This window comes from Sapajus apella, unplaced genomic scaffold, assembly GCF_009761245.1.
Source record: "Sapajus apella isolate SASKATOON/1434 unplaced genomic scaffold, GSC_monkey_1.0 scaffold7, whole genome shotgun sequence".
Classification (NCBI taxonomy): Eukaryota; Metazoa; Chordata; class Mammalia; order Primates; family Cebidae; genus Sapajus; species Sapajus apella.
The window spans coordinates 28478634-28504461 of record NW_022436947.1 but is presented as its reverse complement, the minus strand read 5'-3'; the positions used below and the strand labels follow the sequence as shown (position 1 = coordinate 28504461).

The 25828-nt window shown below is 38.2% G+C and overlaps 1 protein-coding gene across 5 annotated transcripts in view; it reads left to right on the top strand.

Moving 5' to 3' along the window:
* The window catches only part of IFRD1 (interferon related developmental regulator 1), a 61573-nt gene extending 39993 nt beyond the window's left edge, over window positions 1-21580 (top strand). For 3 of the 5 annotated variants that reach the window (XM_032275684.1, XM_032275680.1, XM_032275682.1), the window contains exons 6-12: window positions 728-778; window positions 863-1041; window positions 1132-1240; window positions 13506-13640; window positions 17590-17718; window positions 18141-18236; window positions 20822-21580. In XM_032275684.1, coding sequence (XP_032131575.1) covers window positions 728-778; window positions 863-1041; window positions 1132-1240; window positions 13506-13640; window positions 17590-17718; window positions 18141-18236; window positions 20822-20911 — 789 coding nt within the window. In that variant the 3' untranslated portion in view covers window positions 20912-21580. The remainder of the gene's footprint in view (window positions 1-727; window positions 779-862; window positions 1042-1131; window positions 1241-13505; window positions 13641-17589; window positions 17719-18140; window positions 18237-20821) is intronic. The other 2 variants (XM_032275681.1, XM_032275683.1) reach the window with 2 other exon arrangements.
* The last annotated feature ends 4248 nt before the right edge of the window (window positions 21581-25828 follow it).

Below are 25828 nucleotides of genomic sequence, written 5' to 3'. Positions count from 1 at the left end.
AGATGGGGTTTCACCATGTTGGCCAGGCTGGTCTTGAACTCCTGACCTTGTGATCCACCCGCCTTTGCCTCCCAAAGTGCTGGGATTATAGGAGTGAGCCACTGTGCCTGGCCAGAAGTTGATTTCTTTTAGAAGTTTTAATAGTAGAGTCTTCATAAGAACAAAAGAATATAGTTTTAACAGCTTAAAAACCAATGGAATTTAAAAGTGTTTTAAAGGTTTTTAATAGGGTAGGTTTCTTTATCTCACATGTCTAACCTTTCTATCTTTGAATTACAACTGAAGTTTGAAATGATCTGTTAAGCATCTGTAAAGCATACAGAAAGGAAATGAGGGGTCGTTCACCCTTTCAGAATCCTTTACTTGACATAGACTCATAAAAGTAATTCAGTGGTTTAAATCATAGATTATGGAGGTGCAATTGTTCTAGAAATTATGTAATTCATTTGCAAGCTTTTGATTTTACAGATCAGTAAAAGAAGACCAAGGATGAACAGAATCACTGTTAAAGTCATACTGTGAATTTGGTAGCAAAGCTTGAGCTGAAACCCACTTCCTTTGATCTTAGTTCAGTATTATTTCTCTCCTAACCTCTTTTATATACAGTGCTTGGGACCTAATGTATCACATTGCTGAGAAAATTTTCAAGTTGAGTTATAAAAGCAGGAAGATGTAGAATAATAAATAAAATCATTAACGTGTATATATTTTGTTATGGTTTTTTCAGTGTGCAACTTGCTTTGGTGTTTGCAGTTTTATTGCCACAGATGACATTACTGTAAGTAAAAATCCTTTGATTCTGCTTATCTGCAGTTATTTATAATTTAAGATGGCTACCTTACTTCATATTCTTATGCATTAGGAACTGTACTCAACTCTGGAATGTCTGGAAAATATCTTCACTAAGTCCTATCTCAAAGAGAAAGACACTACTGTTGTTTGCAGCACCCCTAATACAGTGCTTCATATCAGCTCGCTGCTTGCATGGACACTACTGCTGACCATATGCCCAATCAATGAAGTGAAGAAAAAGCTTGAGATGTATGTGTTTTTAGTTTCATATTTTATAAAAGCACCATTTAGTGGACATAATTGGTTGTATTCACATAGTAATGACTAACTATTTTTTAGGCATTTCCATAAGCTTCCAAGCCTCCTCTCTTGTGATGATGTAAACATGAGAATAGCTGCTGGTGAATCTTTGGCACTTCTGTTTGAATTGGCCAGAGGAATAGAGAGTGTAAGTATCTGACTGGCAGAGGAAACAGCTTGTGTCACAAGGCCCATTATTTCATCATTACCTTGGAATTAAGAATTGAACAATAACTTTGGAGCATGGCCAGTTTGAGAACCCAGTGACTGATTTCCCTACTTCTTGGCAGTGGTAGTATAATACTCCAGAGAGCGGAAATCAGTAGGAGTTGGTAGAGCAATGTTTGACTGTGGTTCATTATACTTAATTTTTGCTATCTACAGAACTGAAGTTTAGGGATGCTTGACTACTCATGGAGAGAGTTTTGTCTAGTATAATCTGTATGGAACTGCTTAGATCTCTCAGATACTCAATACATCAAGCTAATGTAGGCCCCTGATGCTTCGTAATTAATATCAAACAAATGAATAAAATATTAAGTCAGCATAGGTTTAGGATGAGAAGGGTTCAGTCATTGTTGTTTAGCTTCTCTAAGCCAAAGATGGAAATAAACTGAGACATGTGCTTTGCAGTTACCCATTCACGTGTCCACTAATGGATGTTAGTTGCCATGGCTTGGCTCTCCAAGGGATTTGAGTTTGTGATAGTTTGACCAGCTAACCCAATTTTCTTTGTACTTATTTTCGATTTAGCACTGAAAGTCTTATGTTCCAGGAAATCCCTTATCTCAGGCAAACTGGGATGATTGGTAACCCTAGTTTGTCATCTCTATTTTAAGGAATGCTAAGAGAAAGGAATGCCTTAAATCTTACCATTGGAAGGAAGAATTTGTTCTTAAGATATGTGATTCAGATATTGTGCAGATATTTAGAAATAAGGAGCAGGTTTTACTGCCTTCACACTGAATAAGTGAAGGATCCAATAAGAAAATTCAAATATATGGGAAATGGATACCTCAATAGTAGTTATTATTGCCAACCTTGAATTACTCACTAGATGCTTTTTAATTTAAGGAGAAAGACTGTATTTTCAGAATGAAACTGTTTTGCATTTAAAGAAGTTACTTAACAGTGAACAGTTCCAAATAGGATTAATGTAGTTCTGCCATGTACAGTCATTCACATTCCATTCTAGGGCTGCGTTTAAGAAGGTTTACAGTCTTAAAATTTTTATGCATGAAGTAGCTCTCTCCATGTCCCGACACCCCTTCTTTTGTTTAAGGGATAGTAGGTAGAAATGGAAAGTAAGTTAATGTAGTCAGTAGCTAATGATTCTCCTTATGTGAGAAATTGGACTCAAATTTAGCAATCAATTTAATTTTATTGAGCCAATTAATAGCTTCTTAACCTCAAGGCACAGAAACCAGATGTCCCAATTTTTAATCTTAAACATTCTTCTACTGGCCAGAAATGGCAGTTTCTTTTCGTTTTTTCCTTGGAAATATATCTTTAAAATGAAGTAATAATGCAATTTAAATTATACACATTGAACTTGTTTAAGTTTGTATAAACATAAATGTGTTACCACCCACATATCTTTTCTCCAACTTAATAAATTATACAGGATAGCCAGGAGAATTCATCCAGACATATTTCATTTGACTTGAATTCTTATCCAAGGACAAAAATGAACTGGGTTACAAAATAGAACCTAGTGTTTTTATTTATTTATTTTTTTAAATAAGCTTTTTATATGTGTGTGCTGGTGGGGATAGTTATAGGGTGTTCAAAAATTAAACCAGGGCGTTAATGAGATATATAGACAGATTTAAAATAGGGGTTTTCAGCAAATGAGTTTTGAATTACTCACGGCCTTTTGCTAAATTATTTTCTGATGTTATTAACCTTGAAGTCTAATGATGTAATGAATTCTGCCTGAGAGACTTGGAAAAAAACTTCTGAAGAGCTTTTAGGTTGGAATTTAATGAATGAGTTGGTTAAATATCAATAATAAACCATGTGTTCAAAGTTGAAAATAGTAATTATTACTCCTTTATGAGAGTTGCAGGTTAGTGGATGTTTGCCATATAACCAATTAGGTGATAGTGGACTTTGGAATTGTTCTGCATACCTTTAGATCTCTCTTTCTGTCTTACTAGTTGGATAATATTGGGCAACTTCTCTATTCCTCAGTGCCCTTATCATTAAAATGGAGAAATTATTAGTCACTACTTCATAGAGTTGTTGAGAACACATGATAGGTACAGTATAAGTGTTAGCTGTTATTTCGAATGTTGCTTGAATTGAGTATTGCCTTTGGCAATAGTCTACTAGTGGCCTTTTAGGAACTCTAGGGTAACTTAATATAAGAGACCTTGTTTGGTGGGCAGAATTAAGATCTTGGGAGCCATGTAATGTGCTGGTCCAATCCTAACTTGGGAAAATTTAACAAAATAAAATATAGTTAGACCTTCTCCAAGTCTCACTCGTTCCATTCCCCAGCTGAGTAGATGGGGGAAGTGCTACAGTATAAAGAGAAAGAAAAAAGATAATCAAAGACCAAATATACTTCTTGGGGCCAAATCTGAAATCACTTATATTTTATACTTCAGAAGCAGCAACTTAGCATTCTTCTTGTTTTTTGCTTTTGTTTTATAATGGCTAACCCTGTGTAAAAATATCTCCATACCTTGACAATGATTTTCTGCCCTGATTAGCAGGATTTGAAATAAATAAGCCTTTTTTAAAACAGGGTCTCACTCTGTTGCCCAGGCTGGAGTGCAGTGGCAGTGGCACAGTCATAACTGATTGCAGCCTCAGACTTCTGGCCTCAAGCAACCTTCCCTCCTTCTCCCAGAGTGTTGGCATTATAGATGTAGAGCCATTGCGACTGGCCTCAAGTTTTATTTTAATATTTGGCTTTTGTATGATTTTTATTTCTTAATACTTAACTAACACCTAGCTTATTTTGTTAATAGCGTGTGTTCCATGACTTCTGTATAGAAATAATAAGTTTGGGGAATGGTTAGTTTTTGTGACCTTAAGCATCTCACCCTGTCTGCCTAAACTTTTCCAGAAGTTTTCTTTGGTTTCATTTCATCCTAATTCCATTCAACTTTTGAAACCATTTAATTGATTGGAACTCTTATTTTGCTATGAAATAATTATCTTCAGCTGACCAGTTTGTTGTATTTATATCGTGCATGTCATAACAGTAGAATCTATAACTTAATGGATGTTTATGTCCTGTGTTTTATATATTTCTAATAGTTCATTTCCTTATAATAAACCTATGATATGTGGGTAGTAGTAACCGTTATATAAGAAGAGCCTGAGACAGATTGCTAATGTAGTTTTGTCTGAGGTTATATAGAGCTACGTGGCGGATGCTTGTGATTCAGACCTAGATGTTCTGATTGCAAAACCTATGTTTTATATAAGATATTAAACTGCCTCATATAGTTGTGATTGCAGATTTTTTTTTAAAGTGAGTTCTCTATAAATTCCTATAAGTCTAGATTATTGATATAATAGTTAATGCTTCAGAATATATTGGGGAATTTATTTTTATGTCTTTTTAATGCTTACAACCATTGTTTGAGAGGGTAGATAGTATCTTTTTTTCAGATGATAAGATAGATTTATAATTTATAAAACTTGGTGTGGAGAGTAGTAGATTTGAGATTCTAATCCAGGACTTTTGACCCTGTTGTGTAGTAATGACCACTATTTTCTTTTTTTTTTTTTTTTTCCCATTTATTTATTTTATTGCATTTTAGGTTTTGGGGTACATGTGAAGAACATGCAAAATTGTTGCATAGGAACACACATGGCAGTGTGATTTGCTGCCTTCCTCCCCATCACCTACATCTGGCATTTCTCCCCTTGCTATCTCTCCCTAGCTTCCCACCCCCCACCGTCCCTCCCCTATTTCCCCCCAACTGACCCCAGTGTGTAGTGCCCCCCTCCCTGTGTCCATGTGTTCTCACTGTTCAACACCCGCCTATGAGTGAGAACATGCGGTGTTTGATCTTCTGCTCTTCTGTCAGTTTGCTGAAATGATGGTTTCCAGGTTCATCCATGTCCCTACAAACGACCCAAACTCATCGTTTTTGATGGCTGCATAATATTCCATGGTGTATATGTGCCACATTTTCCCTATCCAGTCTATTGTCAATGGGCATTTGGGTTGGTTCCAGGTCTTTGCTATTGTAAACAGTGCTGCAATGAACATTCGTGTGCACGTGTCCTTATAGTAGAACGATTTGTAATCCTTTGGATATATACCCAGTAATGGGATTGCTGGGTCAAATGGAATTTCTATTTCTAGGTCCTTGAGGAATCACCACACTGTCTTCCACAATGGTTGAACTAATTTACACTCCCACCAACAGTGTAAAAGTGTTCCTATTTCTCCACATCCTCTCCAGCATCTGTTGTCTCCAGATTTTTTAATGATTGCCATTCTAACTGGCGTGAGATGGTATCTCAATGTAGTTTTGATTTGCATTTCTCTGATGACCAGTGATGATGAGCATTTTTTCATATGTTTGTTGGCCTCATGTATATCTTCTTTTGTAAAGTGTCTGTTCATATCCTTTGCCCACTTTTGAATGGGCTTGTTAGTTTTTTTCTTGTAATAGTTCTTTGTAAATTTTGGATATCAGCCCTTTGTCCGATGGGTAAACTGCAAAAATTTTTTCCCAATCGGTTGGTTGCCGATTCACTCTAATGATTGTTTCTTTTGCTGTGCAGAAGCTGTGGAGTTTGATTAGGTCCCATTTGTCTATTTTGGCTTTTGTTGTCAATGCTTTTGGTGTTTTGGTCATGAAGTCCTTGCCTACACCTATGTCCTGGATGGTTTTGCCTAGGTTTTCTTCTAGGGTTTTTATGGTGTTAGGTCTTATGTTTAAGTCTTTAATCCATCTGGAGTTAATTTTAGTGTAAGGTGTCAGGAAGGGGTCCAGTTTCTGCTTTCTGCACATGGCTAGCCAGCTTTCCCAACACCATTTATTGAACAGGGAATCCTTTCCCCATTGCTTGTTTTTGTCTGGTTTGTCAAAGATCAGATGGTTGTAGATATGTTGTGTTGCCTCCGAGACCTCTGCTCTGTTCCATTGATCTATATCTCTGTTTTGGTACCAGTACCATGCTGTTTTGATTACTGTAGCCTTGTAGTATAGTTTGAAGTCTGGTAGTGTGATGCCCCCCGCTTTGTTCTTTTTGCTTAGAATTGACTTGGCTATGCGGGCTCTCTTTTGGTTCCATATGAAGTTTAAGGTGGTTTTTTCCAGTTCTGCGAAGAAGGTCATTGGTAGCTTGATGGGGATAGCATTGAATCTGTAAATTACTTTGGGCAGTATGGCCCTTTTCACGATATTGATTCTTCCTAACCATGAACATGGAATGTTTCTCCATCTGTTTGTGTCCTCCCTTATTTCGTTGAGCAGTGGCTTGTAGTTCTCCTTGAAGAGGTCCTTTACATTCCTTGTTAGTTGTATTCCTAGGTATTTTATTCTCTTTGTGGCAATTGTGAATGGAAGTTTGTTCTTGATTTGGCTCTCTTTAAGTCTGTTATTGGTGTATAGGAATGCATGTGATTTTTGCACATTGATTTTGTATCCTGAGACTTTGCTAAGTTGCTTATCATTTTCAGGAGGTTTGGGGCTGAGACGATGGGGTCTTCTAGATATACAATCATGTCGTCTGCAAATAGAGACAATTTGACTTCCTCCTTTCCTATTTGAATGCCCTTTATTTCTTTTTCTTGCCTGATTGCTTTGGCTAGAACTTCTAATACTATATTGAATAGCAGTGGTGAGAGCGGGCATCCTTGCCTGGTGCCACATTTCAAGGGAAATGCTTCCAGTTTTTGCCCATTCAGTATGATATTGGCTGTTGGTTTGTCATACGTTTCATCGATACCTAGCTTATTGAGTGTTTTTAGCATAAAGGGCAGTTGAATTTTGTCAAAGGCCTTCTCTGCATCAATTGAGATAATCATGTGGTTTTTGTCTTTGGTTCTGTTTATGTGGTGAATTACGTTTATAGACTTGCGTATGTTGAACCAGCCTTGCATCCCCGGGATGAAGCCTACTTGATCGTGGTAGATAAGCTTTTTGATGTGCTGTTGCAATCGGCTTGTCAGTATTTTATTGAAGATTTTTGCATCTATGTTCATCATGGGTATTGGCCTGAAGTTTTCTTTTCTTGTTGAGTCTCTGCCGGGTTTTGGAATCAGGATGATGTTGGTGTCATAAAATGATTTGGGAAGAATTCCCTCTTTGTGTATTGTTTGGAATAGATTCAGAAGAAATGGTACCAGCTCCTCTTTGTATGTCTGGTAGAATTCAGCTGTGAGCCCATCTGGACCTGGGCTTTGTTTGGGTGGTAAGCTCTTAATAGCTGCCTCAACTTCAGACCTTGTTATGGGTCTGTTCAGGGTTTCGCCTTCTTCCTGGTTTAGGTTTGGGAGGAGGCAAGTGTCCAGGAATTTATCCATTTCTTCCAGGCTTATTAGTTTGTGTGCATAGAGTTGTTTGTAATAATCTCTGATGATGGTTTGAATTTCTGTGGAATCTGTGGTGATATCCCCTTTATCGTTTTTTATTGCATCAATTTGGTTATTCTCTCTTTTCTTTTTTATTAATCTGGCTAGTGGTCTATTTTGCTGATCTTTTCAAAAAACCAGCTCCTGGATTTATTGATTTTTTGAAGGGTTTTTTGTGTCTCTATCTCCTTCAGTTCTGCTCTGATCTTAGCTATTTCTTGTCTTCTGCTAGACTTTGAGTTTTTTTGATCTTGCTCCTCTTGCTCTTTCAGTTTTGACGATAGGGTGTCAATTTTTGATCTCTCCTTGCTTCTCATGTGGGCACTTATTGCTATATATTTTCCTCTAGAGACTGCTTTAAATGTGTCCCAGAGATTCTGGTACGTTGTGTCTTCATTCTCGTTGGTTTCGAAGAACATCTTTATTTCTGTCTTCATTTCATTGTTTATCCAGTCAACATTCAAGAGCCAGTTGTTCAGTTTCCATGAAGCTGTGCAGTTCTGAGTTAGTTTTTGAATTCTGAGTTCTAACTTGATTGCACTGTGGTCTGAGAGACTGTTTGTTACGCTTTCCGTTCTTTTGCATTTGCTGACGAGTGATTTACTCCCAATTATGTGGTCAATTTTAGAGTAGGTGTGATGTGGTGCTGAGAAGAATGTATATTCTGTGGATTTGGGGTGGAGAGTTCTGTAGATGTCTATTAGGTTTGCTTGGTCCAGGTCTGAGTTCAAGTCCTGGATATCCTTATTAATTTTCTGTCTGGTTGATCTGTCTAATGTTGACAATGGGGTGTTAAAGTCTCCCACTATTATTGTATGGGAGTCTAAGTCTCTTTGTAAGTCATTAAGAACTTGCCGTATGTATCTGGGTGTTCCTGTATTGGGTGCATATATATTTAGGATTGTTAGCTCTTCTTGTTGCATTGATCCTTTTACCATTATGTAATATCCTTCTGTGTCTCTTTTGATCTTTGTTGCTTTAAAGTCTAATTTATCAGAGATGAGAATTGCAACTCCTGTTTTTTTTTTGCTCTCCATTTGCTTGGTAAATTTTCCTCCATCCCTTTATTTTGAGCCTTTGTGTATCCTTGCATGTGAGATGGGTTTCCTGGATACAGCACACCGATGGGTTTTGGATTTTTATCCAATTTGCCAGTCTGTGTCTTTTGATTGGGGCATTTAGTCCATTTACATTTAGGGTTAATATTGTTATGTGTGAATTTGATACTGCCATTTTGGTGCTAGCTGGCTGTTTTGCCCTTTAGTTGAGCTGGTACTTGTTGTTCCTTTATATGTGTAGAGCCTGTTTCAGGAGCTCTTGTAGAGCTGGCCTGGTGGTGACGAAATCTCTGAGTACTTGCATGTTCCCAAAGGATTTTATTTTTCCTTCACTTATGAAGCTTAGTTTGGCTGGATAGGAGATTCTGGGTTGAAAGTTCTTTTCTTTAAGGATGTTGAATATTGGCCCCCACTCTCTTCTGGCTTGTAGGGTTTCTGCTGAGAGATCTGCTGTGAGTCTGATGGGCTTCCCTTTATGGGTAACCCGACCTTTCTCTCCGGCTGCCCTTAGTATTTTCTCCTTCATTTCAACCCTGGTGAATCTGACGATTATGTGCCTTGGGGTTGCTCTTCTTGACGAATATCTTTGTGGTGTTCTCTGTATTTCCTGGACTTGAATGCTTGCCTGCCTTGCTAGGTTGGGGAAGTTTTCCTGGATAATATCCTGAAGAGTATTTTCCAGCTTGTATTCATTTTCTTCGTCGCATTCAGGTACGCCTATCAAACGTAGATTAGGTCTTTTCACATAGTCCCACATTTCTTGGAGACTTTGTTCATTCCTTTTTACCCTTTTTTCTCCAGTCTTGCCTTCCCGTTTTATTTCATTGAGTTGATCTTCGACCTCTGATATCCTTTCTTCTGCTTGGTCAATTCGGCTGTTGATACTTGTGCATGCTTCACGAAGTTCTCGTGTTGTTTTTCAGCTCCATCAATTCACTTATATTCCTTTCTATTTTGTCCATTCTTGTTAGCATTTCGTCAAATCTTTTTTCAAGGTTCTTAGTTTCTTTGCATTTGGTTAGAACATGTTCTTTAAGTTCACAGAGTTTCTTACTACCCACCTTCTGAAGTCTGATTCTGTCATTTCATCAGACTCGTTCTCCATCCAACCTTGTTCCCTTGCTGGTGAGGAGTTGTGATCCCTTGTAGGAGGAGAGGTGTTCTTGTTTCAGGTGTTTTCATCCTTTTTGCGCTGGTTTATTCCCATCTTTAAGGATTTATCCACCTGTCGACTTTGTAGTTGCTGGCTTTCAGATTGGGTCTCAAATCTTTCATATTGATGTTCTGTTTGTTGATGATGAGGTTATTTCTGTTTCTTGGTTTTCCTTCTGACAGTCTGGCCCCCCTGCTGTAGGTCTCCTGAGGTTCACTCCAGGCCCTGCTTGCCTCGGGTTCACCTGCAGCAGCTGCTGAACAGCAAGGGTTGTTACCAGTTTTCTTCTTCTGCTATCTTTGTCCCGGAAGGATACCCGCCTAGTGTCAATCTGATCTCTCTTTTATGAGGTGTCTTTTTGGATTTATAGGGGTCAGGGAGCTGCTTGAGGAGACGGTCTCTTCTTTATAGGAGCTCAAATGGTGAGCTGCGAGCTCTGTTGTTCATTCAGAGCTGCTGGGCAGGTACTTTTAGGTCTGCTGCAGCAGAACTCTTAAACTGCTTTTTGTTCCCAGGTGCTCTGTCCCAGGGATTTAGGGCTTTGTTTATGAGTTTCCATTATGCTGCCGCCTTCTTTTTTTTTTTTTTTCCTTCAGATCTGCCCAGCCCAGCAAGGAGGCAGCCTAGTCACTGTCGGCCTGTAGCAGCTTTGCTGAGCTGCTGTGGGCTCCGCCCCGCTGCCAAGTGAACTTCCCTGCAGTCCTGTTTATATGGGTGTAGTTAGAACTTTGGCGATGGTGGCCCGCCTCTGTTGGGGTGGAGTCTCTGCTGTGGCGGGTTGCCTTGGCAACGGCGGGCTGCCCCAGCAATGGCGGGTTGCTTTGGCAACGGCGGGCTGCCTCGGTAATGGCGGACGCCCCTCCCCCACAGAGCTGGACCGTCCCGGGTTCAGTTGCGCTTGCTGTGAAAGTGTCAATCCAGAGTTTCTGGTTGCTATTCTTTTGTGGGGGTGGGACCAGCCGAGCCTGATCGCCTGGCTCCCTGCCTCAGAGCCTTTTTTAAGTTGGTGTTCCAGTCGCCTGTTGAAGAGGCGCCAGGGTCTGTTTGTTTTCCCCTGCAGCCACTCACTGCGCTGGCTTAAACAGCGGCACTGAGGTTTGTGGCACCTTTTTTTTTTTTTGCCCTGGCATCTACTGTCCTGGTTCTCTGCTCAGTCCCCTTTTTGAACCGGCGTATGGGCGACTTCCTGTGGCTCCAATCGCCAGCCAAAAGGGCCCCCGGACTGGTGTTTTTTGTACGGAGAAGCGTGGCTCCGGGGCGCCGACAAAGCAGCTGCGCGGGGCAAAGCAGCGGCACTGGCTGGCACAGCCGCGCTGGCGACCGTGGAGCACCTCCGCCCGGGAATTTCCTAGTCTGTGGGCAATAAAAACGCGGCGTCCACTCACCCTCTGCGCTTTCACTGGGAGCTGCAATCCTGAGCTGTTCCTAAACAGCCATCTTGGATCCGAAGGCCAATTTCTTAATCGGGAGCCCATTTTTTATTTGTCCAAGAGTGATACAACTCTATTATATAATTATCCTAAACTCCAATTAATAGGTTTTTGGAAGCTGTTTATGGACTATTTTTGTTACATGTTACATTTTATTTCCTTCCTTTATTTTTTTCTTTTTAATGCCCAAGTACTCTATAGAACCTTTTTTCTAAAATAGTTATTAGCATTTAATTTTTCAGGTTTTAGTAGGGTATTGAACTTGGTGATTCATAAACTAAACTAGATTGGGTTTTATCCGTTGCTAGGGTCTTATTACAGTGGAGTTTTTGGTTTTTTTTGGTGAGACAGAATTTTGCTCTTGTTGTCCAGGCTAGAGTGCAGTGGCTTGATCTTAGCTCACTACAACCTCTGCCTCCTAGGTTCAAGTGATTCTCTTGTCTCAGCCTCCTGAGTAGCTGGGATTATAGGTGCAAATTAGCCACCACGCCTGGCTAATTTTTGTATTTTTAGTAGAGAGAGGGTTTCATCATATTGGTCAGGCTGGTCTCGAGCTCCTGACCTCAGATGAGCCACCCGCCTCAGCCTCCCAAAGTGTTGGGATTACAGGCATGAGCCACTGCATCTGGCTTACAGTGGAGTTTTTAAACCTCAGCACTAGTGATATTTTGGGCTGGATAATACTTTGTTGTTGTAGGGGCAGAGGCTGTATTGCTCATTGAAAGATATTTTGCAGCATCCTTGGCCTCTCCACTAGGTGCTGATAGCACCCCCCCTCCTTGTGACAACCAAAAATGTCTCAGACATAGCCAAATGTCCAGTGGGAGGTAAGATCATCCCCAGTTGATAATCACTGGCAGTGATGCTCAGCTTAGAACAAATTAAAATAATGTATAGAATTTTCTTAAATTTTGATTTATTCTTCTATACAAGTTTAAAAACCCTTTACATATACATATATATACATACACATACACATATATTTAGAATACTGTAAAAGAACAAGTAGCCAGTAAAATGATTGGGAAACTGCTAGTCTCTGAAATGTACTTGTTCTTTATAAATTATGCCCATAACAATTAGATTGTTATGAAGTAGTCTAATTTATGGGAATTTAAACACAGAGATCAACTTAAGTTTGGTCTATTTTAGTACCCGCTTTGCATCTTATTAATGGGTGTTGTCTAACTTAGATATAGGAGGTTGAATTTGAAACCTTTGAATAAAACATTTATTGGAATAGTGAAGACTGTGTAATTGGAAATAAGACAAGAAGGCATTTATATACTTAAAAGCTAGAATATCTGTCACATTAATTTCAAGCTTATTTTCTACCAGTGTTATAATCTTTTTCATTTAGACATTAAAAGAAACCAAGAATGCCCAGAACTGTTTATTTTAATAGAATAAGTTTCATGATTCTTAACCTGTAATGCAATAGATGTTAAACATGTATGAATAAACTAGAACTGGAGATTGCCTATCTCCTGGCTTCTTAGTAAGAAGTGTCTGTTCTAGTTTTGATCAGCTAAATAAGTCTGACTCATTTTTTAGTTTTTGATGTGGTTGTAAAATGGAGTTAGGGAATAAAAACACCCCAAATAAAGAGACTTCTTAAATGCATAGCCACGTTGACTCTGACAAGGAAGCCTGTAATCTGCTTAAGGTTATAGCAAATTTCAGTACATTTTGTAGCTGCCCCCCCAAAAAGGATTAAAACTTGTTCTTGCCTTAAATAATTTAATCACCTGAATTATGTGCTGTATTACTTATTTGAAACATGGCAGTAAATTATGAAGTAGGTGCTTTAAAAGCACTAATAGTAGCTTTTCACCTTTGGGGTAAGAATAATTGGAATTCTGTGAATATTTGGTTTGGTGATTGGGGAGTCAAAACTATATTGGTATCTGTCTCCTACTGAACTTTGAAATCCCAGGGATGTCTTATATATTGTGGGAACACAGTATTTGTTGGATGCATATACTTGGAAGGGAAATGTTAATTGTTTTGCTCTAATACATCATCTTGTAGTCAGCATTTCTGGGTTAAATTTTTGCATGAAAATATGTGTTTGTGTGTGCCTAGTCCCTAAACACTTTGAGGAATTGCATTGCTCTATGCAACTGGGTATTTTCCAAAGGTACACTGTTCTTTGTTAGCTGTATATGAGGTTGGAAAAGAAAAACAATGATAAAGGAAACAAAATTGCTTTTTTTGACCAGGACTTTTTTTATGAAGACATGGAGTCTTTGACGCAAATGCTTAGGGCCTTGGCAACAGATGGAAATAAGCACCGGGCCAAAGTGGACAAGAGAAAGCAGCGGTCAGTTTTCAGAGATGTCCTGAGGGCAGTGGAGGTAGGATTCTTAAATGCTGTAATAGCTTCTCATTTTGAAATTGGATTGTTTCAAGCTAAACTTGACAATTGGACCATTTTGTTGATTGAATTTCACCTTTGGAAATAATTTGTCATTTTACGTCATAGCAGTATTTTAACAATATTAAGTGAAGACTTTTTTCAAACAAAGGAAAATTAATGCTGATGTATAAAGATACTTTTTTTTATTTAGTTTTTTTTTTTTAAATAAAAAGACCCTTAGTGATAGAAATGTATTTGACCTTGGTGTATTTATCATTTAAACAATGGTGCTTAGCATATATATTCTTAGTGTACAGTGTTTTTTTATGAGTGTAATAAATTACTGCCTAACCCTCAGACTTCAACCCAGCCTCATTGTCTTTAAACAGAGATCTTTGTGATCTTTCTAGGAAAGCTGGAGGCTAAAAACTGAAATAAGAAAACCCAGCATTTTAACAAGGCCACTTAAAATCATTATCTGATGCTTGAATATTTCTCCTGTCCTCAAACCTGTTTCAATTTATATGGCAAATAAATTGGTTTAGAATGCATGGCTAGAATGAACTATAGGATAAAAATCTCAGTGCAGAAAACTGAAAACTTTAATAATTGTTTTTGGTTGTTAGGTAAATATTTCTTGGATTTAAAGGGTATGTTTCTTAGATTATTGCTGTTTGATATAGCAGTTGTTTTAAGAATAAGTATATCATCAGAATGTTATTCAACTTGATGTGTGTGTGAAAATTTAAAATGGGAATTTAAATTGAAAATGGTGAGGCCCTATGCCAGATCCAATTTTAATATGTTCCAGTGAATTCTTATATGCATCCTTTCTTAATTTTAATCTATTTTTAGAAAAGTAAAATCTAGGATACAAATTAGATCCTTTGGGATCTACATACTTTGGTTAATGCTGACTCTCAACACATTGTAATAGTATTTTATATTTCCTCTGGATTTTATAGACTAAAAAGCAAAAAACCTCCCAACTTTAGCAAATATCAATATTAATAATTGAAATTAGTCTTATAATTAGTGTGGCAGTATCTCTAAAGTAAGCCATTTTCTTTAAGTAACTATAAACTATTCCTATATTTAATTTTTTTTTTTTTAAGATACTGTAGTCTCCAAAGATATGATGTCATGTCCTAGATTTTCTGGATGGACCTGATTTCAGGTTGTCTGCCCTAATGCGTCCCCTTTAAGTAGTAGATTATAAGGGTCACCAGAACCTGGTGATTGAAAGGTTCCTGTCCATTGACAAGCCCCTCAAACCAGGCCAGCCATAGCACTCAGTACTGATTATTTAGAGGAAGACACAAGTGACATTTCAGCTTACACCAGCATTAACAGCCTCTTGTGTATTTCTCAGGCTCTGTTAAATGGAAGCCATTCCTATCCCATAGTGATCTACCTGCCTGCCCACTTTTCTTCATCTCAGGATCTTCCTTGTCCCTCCAGCCTCTGTGTTAATGCACCTGCCTGAGAAAGGCCTATCCTCTGGGCCTTGCTAAGGGTTCTTGTTTCTCTTTTTTCCCCACTGGAACCTAGCTTTTTCTGGAGCACCCAGCTTACCGATGGATCTTTTAAATGAAGGTTGCTGTACTGCCACAAAGGAGATCTAAGCATGTTAGGTTTGGTAGTGGCTGCCACACCGTTTCTTTTCATTTAAAACCTTTCTTGAGGCTCATGCATTCCTTAAATCAGCAAGCACTTAATATGTTAGGTGCTTTGCTATACAGTTATCTTATTTCATTATACCTCTTAAGCAGTGGAATTGTCTCCTTTTGAAGGAGAAATTGTCTCCTCTTGAAGGTACCAAAGGAATAGTTAAAGAATAGTTAAGTAGTAGAGTTGAAATTTGAACCCACCCTCTTTGAGCATGGCCAAATGCTACATACAGATAGGTCAATTGAGAGAGTAACCAGTTTTTCACTTAGGTCTGTCGATTAGGTCATTGGTGACCTTTCTAAGAGCAGCTTCAGTGGAGTGATGGGGGAAAAGCCAGACTGAAATAGATTGAAAAGTGAGAGGCGAATAAGTGAAGACGGCATATCTTGACTATTTTAAAAAGCATGGCAGTAATGGGAAGGGGAAGAGTGTTGATAGCTGGAATGTAGTGCTAGTTGCGGGAAGGTTTATTGTTTTGTTTTGTTCTAGATACTAGAGATAATTTATGAAGAAGGAACCAGTGGAGAAAGGAGTATCTGAAAATGTAATCTGTTCCTTAGTATCCATGAGGCATTGGTTCCAGGACCACCCACCCGCCCCGATACCAAAATTTGAGTATTCAAGTCTCTGGTATAAAATGGCATAGTAATTTGGCTGGGTGTGGTGGCTCACGCCTGTAATCCCAGCACTTTGGGAGGCCGAGGTGGATGGATCAGCTGAGGTCAGGAGTTCAAAACCAGCCTGGCCAACATGGTGAAACCTCATCTCTAAAATAAATAAATAAATAAAATGGCATAGTATGTGCATATAACCTATGCATGTATACATTAAATCATCTGTAGATTACTTGTGATACCTAATACAATGTAAGTGCTATGAAAATATTGTTATACTTTATTATTTAGAGAATAGTGAAAAGAAAGAATAGCCTGTGCATGTTCAGTATAGTTGCAGTTTTTTTCTGAATATTTTCAATCCGTGGTTGGTTGAATCCATGAGGCAGAACCAACCAGACATGGAGGGTTGACTATATATGTGAAAGATTAGGATTAACCTTGAATTGTGGTGGGTTGGAGGTCTGTCTGTTACCAACAGGAGAGGGGGTATAGGTAAAGATGCTGATGACGTTAATAGAGGGTTGGTGGAAAATAGTTCTTTCCTGGTCCCCTAATGTTTTCTGAAACAAAGAAGGTTGAAATAAGAGGACTCACTGTTGTTTTGAGCTGGTATGCACCAGAGGGTCACTGTGTTTGCCTCACATGCATGTCCTCTCTTACACCTCTAATATCCCTCATGCAGTCTGGGTAAAGATGGCCTCATTTTACAGGCAAGGGAACAGACTCCGCAAGGTTAAGATACTTGATGAAATCACAAGCCCGCAAATTGCATGTCCATGTTAAGTATAGAGTTTTCATTCTTTTCTATTACATTATATACTGTGTCTGCTGAGTGAGAAGGGGCTGAGGTAGAGGTCTGGAAGGCAGGTGGAGTGGTTTTGTCCTTCCAAGTTCCATCTCCTTTCTCCTCTCCCTGTGGCAGTCAGCTCCTCCCTTCCTGGTTACTCTGACATATTCATGATTTACCAAAGAATTAAGGAGCTAGTTTCCTTCTTAACAAGTTCTGCTACTGTTCCAGCTGACTTTTTTTTTAATCCATCTGACTTTTATTTCCATGTCATTTGGGCTGCAAACTCCCATGGTTATACCTTAGAAATGTCTTCTGACAGAATTGTTCCATCACTAAAATCTTAGATTCTAGTGTTACTTCTTATCATCTTATAAACCTAGCCTGAGACCTCTTGGAGCCCTCTGGTTGCTGGACCTTTCCTTTTTGCTTGGTCAGTTAACCCTATTTACCTTCACTTTCTTCCCTGGATCTCTGCTGCCCATCATTTCACCCCGTTTGTGGTGCCATTTTGTTTTCCTGACTGTTCTGCAACCTTCTTCCCTCTCCCATCCTAGACCAGTAGAAGCACCTGACCTTTTTTTAAGTTTGTTGAGAGCTGTTGAAATTTAAAAGTGTTCTCAACAATGTGGTTTTGCCTTAATAGTTGTTGAAACTCAGTTGTGTCTTTAAGTCTATAAAAGCTAGACAACATTCTACACCCTTATATACAGGATAGCAGTTATTAGTTTGTCCACATCTGAGGTATGGCAGTATCAGTTTAAGCTGTATTGTTCATTTATGTCAGCATATATATGACTGTTCAGAAATTGTGTTTACACGATGTGGGCCATTTTAGTGCCTGTGGTAATTTTGGTTCTTCCATTGGTTAGGAACGGGATTTTCCAACAGAAACTGTTAAATTTGGTCCTGAACGCATGTATATTGATTGCTGGGTAAAAAAACACACCTATGACACCTTTAAGGAGGTTCTTGGATCAGGAATGCAGTACCACCTGCAGGTAAGTGTCATCCTTTCTATGAATTTGCTTTTAAATTAGGGAGCAGTCGTGAATGTAGCTCACTTAATTGGCTTTTGAATTAATTAGTTATTCAGAATGTTTCCACATGTCAGAAAACAGTAAACTTATTTTTGAAAGTAGAATTGAATAAACCTGAAACTGTTCCTTTTTTTTTTTTTTCTTTGTGTTGGGCAGGTCGGGTGGACTGTTACTGATGTCTGTAAGAAAGCAAATAGTTTGATATAGCTTTCTTGGATTCAGGGCATTGGAAAACAATTTGTTCTCAGTCTGAGAAACAGAAAATAAGTGATCCAAGTTTATATTTGTAGGTTCCACATAACTTCTGTTAATCAGAGTCACTCTAGCAAAAAAGAGCTATAATGTTTAATACTGAGCCTTACCACCTTTTTCTTCCACATAAGTCAAATGAATTCCTTCGAAATGTATTTGAACTTGGACCCCCAGTGATGCTTGATGCTGCAACGCTTAAAACGATGAAGATTTCTCGTTTTGAAAGGGTAGGTTTTATTTTTATTTTTCATAAAACTAAGTGGGCCAAAGCTTTGATTCTGTCTGGTGTCAGCAACTTAGCTGTGTCTACCTATATATGGAGTTTTAGTTTTTCATGATGCTTCACACAGAATAGCTGTACTAAAGGTGTAGAAAGCATTTAGAGTATAGGAGAGCTTTTATATACATATACATATATATATGTTAGCCTGGGTGATAAGAGTGAGACCTTTCTCAAAAGCAAAACAGAAAAAATACTGCTGCTTGTCTGCCCCATGAGGTATATTTTATTTTATGAAAGGCATTTTGACAATACATTAAAATTTAATATACATGTATATATTTTACCTATAATCCCATCTTAACATGGGAATGATGTTCATTTTTTGTTTCTTTTTATTCTATAAAGTTTTTATATTTAAGTATTTACATAGTCATTTTGTATCAGACAGTACTCTACTGAGTGAAGTACCAGACTTATTTTACAAATGAAGAAACTTAAGAGAGTTTGTAGCATTAAATAGTAATTAATATCATTTTTATTTAACATTTCTTTTTTTTTTATTTTGAGACAGAGTCTCACTCTGTTGCCCAGGTTGGAGCACAGGGGCTTAATCTCTGCACACTGCAACCTCTGCCTCCCGGGTTCAAGCGATTTTCCTGCCTCAGCCTCCTGAGCAGTTGGGATTATAGGTGTGGCCTACCATGCCCAGCTAACTTTTGTGTTTTTAGTAGAGTTGGAGTTTCACTATGTTGGCCAGGCTTGTCTGGAACTCCTGACCTCAGGTGATCTGCCCACCTTGGCCTCCCAAAGTGCTGGGTTTATAGTCATGAGCTAACATGCCTAGCCTACATTTCAAAAATCCTTAATTGTGTGTATTTTTTTCCTTGAGGTGAAATTCACATAGCAGACTGTTTTAAAGTATGCAACTCAGTGGCATTTACTACATTCATGATGTTGTACAACTCTGTCTAGTTCTAAAACATTGTCACCTCAAAAGTAAACCTCCTCTTCATTAGCAGTCACTTCCCTTCTGCTACCCCCAGCTACTGGCAGCCACTAATCTGCTTTCTGGTTTATCTGATTAATATGAAAAAGATTTACTTTTTCTAGGGATTTCATGTAAATGGAGTTACATAGCATGCAACCTTTTGTGTCTGGCTTTTTTCACTTAGCGTCTGGCTTTTTTCACTTAGCGTAATGTTTTGGAAGTTCATCCATGTGGTAGCATGTATCAGAGAGCTTTATTCCTTAATTGTGCAGAATATTATTCCATTGTGTGGATATATATATTACATTTTGTTTTATCCATTTAACAGTTGATGGACATTTGGGCTGTTTCCATCTTTTGGCCATTGTGAATAGTGTTGCCGTGAACATTCACATACAAGTTTTTTTTTTTTTAAAAGGCTCTTTCAATTTTGGGAGGTATTATGTAGGAGTGGAATTGTGTTGGGTCAGATGGTGATATTTTACATTTAACTTTCTCAGAAACCACCAAACTGTTTTCCATAGCTGCTATACCAGTTTGCATTCCCATCAGCAGTGTGTAAAGGTTCCAGTTTCTCCACATCTTCACTAATAACAATTTTAATTATAGCCATTCTGGTGGGTATGAAGTTGTTTAATTATATTTTTATAGAACCTGGATATTTTATCAGTTTTATATCTGCATAATTGTTTGTTGTTTGGTATTTTGAGTTTTTTAAGACATACTAATATTTTTACATATTTTTCTCTTTTGACATATTTTTTCGAAGAAATCCCCTGCATAATGTATTGGCAAATTACCTTCCAAAGTTATTCTAATATTGGAGACAATATTTAAATTGTCTCCAGCAAGGAATGAAGGCATGTAGCTCCTGCACAAAGATTTGACACCTTTGAGTTTTATAATTATAAACATTTGTTTATTTAATTGTTATTAAAATGACACCTCATCACTTTTTCCCTTGTTGTTTTAATCGACAACCAAGTAGGACTGTTTTCCACATTAGTTATTTGTCTTTTCTTGCATCAAACTAAATGTTGATGTCCTTTTTTCATTGTTGTTTGAAATTGTCTTATTTTCTTGGTGTTTTACAATTTCGTTAGTACTTTTCTTAATAAGGAATAGCCATGAACTCTTTGTTTTTCTCCTTCATTCTTTGTGTTTTATAAACATTTAAATGTGTTTTTTTGTTTTTGCAATGGAGTTTCACTCTTGTTGCGCAGGCTGGAGTGCATTGGCACTATTTTGGCCCACTGCAACCTCCACCTCTCAGGTTCAAGTGATTCTTCTGCCTCAGCCTCCTGCGTAGTTGGGATTACAGGCGCCTGCCACCATGCCTGGCTAGTTTTTGTATTTTTAGTAGAGACAGGGTTTCACCATGTTGGTCAGGCTGGTCTCAACTTCTGGCCTCAAGGGATTCACCTGCCTTGGCCTCCCACAGTGCTGGGATTGCAGGCGTGAGCCACTGCGCCCTGCCTTATTTAAATGTTTATAGGGTCAAGTTAGTTCATTTCATTTCTTTGTGACTTTTTGCCCTTTTTCTATTTTATAAGAATATCTTAAGTCTTACTGATACATGTTTTTCCTTTTCTTCATTTCAGCATTTATATAACTCTGCAGCCTTCAAAGCTCGAACCAAAGCTAGAAGCAAATGTCGAGATAAGAGAGCAGATGTTGGAGAATTCTTCTAGATTTTCAGAACTTGAAGACTATTTTCTAATTTCTATTTTTTTTTTCTATTTCAATGTATTTAAACTCTAAAGACAGTTTTTATCTTGGATTAACTTACATAACTTTTGTAGTAAGGGTTACATTGCTTATAATTTAATGTACAGTGTTGAAACTGGTGAGTTCTGATTATTATTCTCTGTAAATCAGTAAACATGTATAAAGTATTTGTAATGTTTGGTCATATTTTATTTATGAAGACAGCAAAAAAACTTTGATTTCATGATGGGAAAAACTATTAGCCAAAGTTTAATTTCTTACACTGTGGTTGTCAAAAATACTGATTTACTATAATGATATATACATTTAAGATATTTAACTTACTATCTTAGACAAGAGTTCTAGGTACAATTTTGGAATCTAGTTCCTCTGGAAACGCTGCTGTTTTTTAAATTTTGAATGGAATGTAGCTTTTAAAATTTTGTCACTAGCATCAACAAAAGGAATTATACCGTGAGACCTTACAGCCGTACTTAAAAGCCACACAGTTGAGCTATTGGGAGTTCATGATGAGTTAGCGTATGCCAGAAAGGTTGCTAACCTTAACCTCTAAGAGCAGTAACACTGATTTTATCTGCTGTATGAGACTGTGCATTTTACTTTGAAATAAAGTTTTTTTTTTTCACATGGAATGTGCTTCTTTTCTAATAGAAGAAACTTTATTTATGGCTTTGAGGTACAGAGTTCAAGTTGACTAGGCCAGGTGGGCAAAGAGACAAAGCTTTATGTGTATATTTGCAAACATTAAAGCAGTTGAAAAGAATATAGCAATATGTAGTTGGGATTAAGGTTTCTGACTTTCAAGAATATTGCTGCTTGATACCTGTAATCATAGCAGTATGGGAGGCTGAGACGGGAGGATGACTTGAGCCCAGTTTGAGATCGGCCTGAACGACAGCAAGACCCTGTCCCTACTAGAAATTAAAAAACTGAGCGTGGAGGTGTGTGCTTGTACTCTTTACTTGGGTGCTGAGGCAAGAGATAGCTTGAGCCCAGGAGGCCAAAGCTGCAGTGAGCCGTGACTGTGCCATTGCACTCCAGCCTGGGTGACAAGTGACACCCTGTCTCAAAAGCAAAACAAAAAAGAATATTAATGCTTGTTTGCCCCATGAGGTATATTTCTTCCATTTTATGAAAGGCATTTTGACACATTAATTAATAAACTTTAGTTTAAAATGTATAGTACGAGCAACGTGCCATTTCAAATCCATAGACTTGTTTCTTCCATACTCTTGCTATAGATTACAGTGAGGGCTATGGAAGCATATACATTGTAGAGAGAAGTATCAAAATCATTTAAGGTCTTTTTTCCAAACTAGTGTTCCTCTCCCACATTGCAACAACTCTTAGAAGTCTGGTGCTGCTCCTTGGTGAAAATCATTTGCTGGCTTATGGAGTCACTGTTGCTGAGTTCCATCCCCCAGTTACAGTGCAATGGAAAACATTTGGAATCTAGAAGTTGTATGTTGTCACTTGGTTATATTCCAAATAGGTTAGAACCATGGAAAAGAGACTGCAAATGGTAGGTAGTTTATTCTAGATATGCAATTGCACATATGTATGTGTATGTAATTTTAAATGAATTTTTGAATATGAACATAGGCTTTTGCTTTTGAGACAGTCTCACTCTGTTGGTCAGGCTGGAGTGCAGTAGTGCAATCAGCTCACTGCAACCTCTGCCTCCTGGGTCCAAACGATTCTCCTCCCTCAGCCTTCTGAGTTGCTGGGATTACAGGTGTGTGTCACCACACCTGGCTAATGTTTTATATTTTTAGTGGTGATGGGGTTTCACCATGTTGGCCAGGCAGGTCTCGAGCCCCTGACCTCAAATGATCCTGCCTTGGTCTCCCAAAGTGTTGGAATTACAGGCATGAGCCACCATGCCCAGCTTGAACATAGTTTAGTGGTACTACAAAGCTAATAAGGAAAACCCCTTGCTCCATCCTTTTCCATTCCTTAGTCCCATCCCAGGAGACATTCAGCCTTCAGTTTTCAGCCTTGTTTTCTGGTTTCAGGTTTCTAAATAATACGATTATACAGCCATTTATTTTTTAGGCATTTGTCAACTTACTATTAAGACAGATCAAAAAAATTTTTTCCTTTCACATCCTTCTAATACTATTTGCATAACTGTGATCATACTTGTATGTTCACTTGTGAACTAGTTTAATGTGCTTACATTTTCATTTTCATGCAACATTTTGTCTTGGAGTTAACTGTCTTATTTTTTGGCTTTATATGCACATCATTTATTCTTCCCAAACAGTCCCAAATAGATTTGTTGCAACTTTTCTTGATTCAATGCTTGTTTCAATCTAGACTAGTTTCTCATCCAATTAACAGCAGTTGTTCTGAGAGAGCGATCATGAGGATTTGTTTTTCTTTCTTCTGAATTGGATCCCTCATTTTCTGGATCCCATGTCTTAATTTACTTCTTTGTTAATATGAAGCACTTCTTTCAGTAGCTTCTTGGGAATGAGTGCATGAACGGTCAGCTATTCTGGAACTTCATCATATTTCTGCAAGATAGTTTGCATGGTATATGAAATTGTAGGTGGAAAATCCAAATTTGGAATTTTTGAAAATTTTGACGTATTCAAAATCAGAATTTTGACGGCATTAATTTGCAGAATCTTGAGATACCTGTTGCAGTTTTTGTTTCTTTGTTTTCTCAGAATCTCTTTGTTTCTGGTGTTCTAAGATTGCATGATGCTGTGCTTTGGTGAGCTTGGCAACCTGGAAAATACTGAGTTCTTGATTTCTCCCCTTCCTCCTCATTTTCTTTGCTCTGGAACTTTATGACATAGTGGAGCTCCTAAATTGAGCCTTCAGCCTTATTATTATTATTTTTCTCTCTCAGATATTTCTCTAAGACAATTTTCCAATGTTTATTGCATTTTATTTTTGGCTAAAATTAAATTACTTGAATTCTGCAGGGTCAGTCCGACTGTCATTCATCCGTGATAACCCTGCTAGCAAATACCACTCTTACCATGTTCAATACATTTGTGGAGCTCTTCAGTATTGTTTCTTCCTATTTTAATTTTTCTGGTTTTTTTTTTTTTTTTTGAGACTGAGTCTTGCTCTGTTACCCAGGCTGGAGTGCAGCGGTGCAATCTTGGCTCACTGGAACCTCTGCCTCCTGGGTTCAAGTGATTCTTCTGCCTCAGCCTCCCGAGTAGCTGGGATTACAGGTGTGCGCCACGGCTCCTGGCTACTTTTTTTTTTTTTTTTTTTTTGGTGTTTTTAGTAGAGATGGGGTTTCGCCATATTGGCCAGGCTGGTCTTTAACTCCTGACCTCGTGATCCACCCGCCTTGGCCTCCCAAAGTGCTAGTCTGGTTTTGTAATTTGTACCCCTGCTTTTTACTGGGGTTTTGGGAAGAAGACGATATAGAGGGTTAATCTGTGTGTTGAATTTATATGTGGGTGACTTTATTCATGAAACTTGTAACTGCTAGATAAGGATGGCTGGGTGTTGTGTAAGAATGCTTGTGTTGTCTTGAAAGTAGAAAAATGATGTGTGATAGACTAGTCGTTTCTTGCTTGATTCTTGATTAATCTTGTCCACTTAAATTATTTTGAGGCTCAAGCATTTTGAAGTATTTAATGTCTGTGACTCACTCGTCTTTGATGGGTACTGAATTTCCTGAGAGTGAATTTAGATACCCTGAGATGTAATACATGAAAGAAAAAGCCAGAAATACTTGAGAATGTCCCTAGATCAGACACTTCATGTGAGAATATCTCTTTTTGTGTCCCAAAACTCTTTTTGTTTTGAGACGGAGTTTTGCTCTTGTTGCCCAAGCTGGGGTACAATGGTGGGATCTTGGTTCGCCACAACCTCTAGCTTCCGGGTTCAAGCAATTCTCCTGCCTCAGCCTTTCGAGTAGCTGGGATTAACAGGTATGTGCCATCACGCCTGACTTATTTTGCATTTTTAGTAGAGACAGAGTTTCTTCATGTTGGTCAGGCTGGTCTCGAACTCCTGACCTCAGGTGATCCGCCTGCCTCAGCCTCCCAAAGTGCTGGGATTATAGGCATGAGCCACTGTGCCTGATCCCAAAACTCTTCTTAAAGGTGGCCATGCAGGTACGTTATAGTTAAAATGAAGTAAGTTGTCTTGCTTTGTTGTTAAGTGGTTCTCCAGAAATCTTAACTGGTGTAAAGTCATTCTTATCCCCCTCATTGGTATATAGTTGAATTCAGACTTTAATGTGAGGTTTGGGTTTAAATCTCATCTCTGCCACTTACAATCAGTGTATCCCTTAACAATTAAATTCTTTAGTCTCCTAAAATTTTCTTTTTTCTAAAGAAAATTCTCTTTTCTTCCTCTTTCAGGAAAGGCTAATATTTCACAAAGTTAGAAGATTACAGGAGAGAGGAAAAATAGTAAATGCCCAAAAACGAGGCAGCTACTTCTATTACATCTTCGAAGGATAGATGGCTTACAGCAGATCAGGTAGTTGGGAGATTACTTAAAAACAGTATAATAGCTAACATGAACACTTTAATTATTCAGAAAAATTTGGCATAAATTTTTAATGTATAATTCGTTTCTGATAAAAGTTACTATTCTCTAGTTATATTGTCTTCCTCTCTTACACTAGGTAGCATGAAGAAAAAAAAAGTGACATTCGCCTTCCCCCAAAGCAGAATGAGGTCCATATGGGACATAGGTATAAAGAAAATTTGGGGCCGGGTGCAATGGCTCATGCCTGTAATCCCAGCACTTCGGGAGGCTAAGGTGGGTGGATCACTTAAGGTCAGGAGTTTGAGACTAGCCTGACCAACATGGTGAAACCCTGTCTCTACTAAAAATGCAAAAATTAGCCAGCCATGGTGGCACATGGCTGCAATGCCAGCGACTTGGGAGGCTGA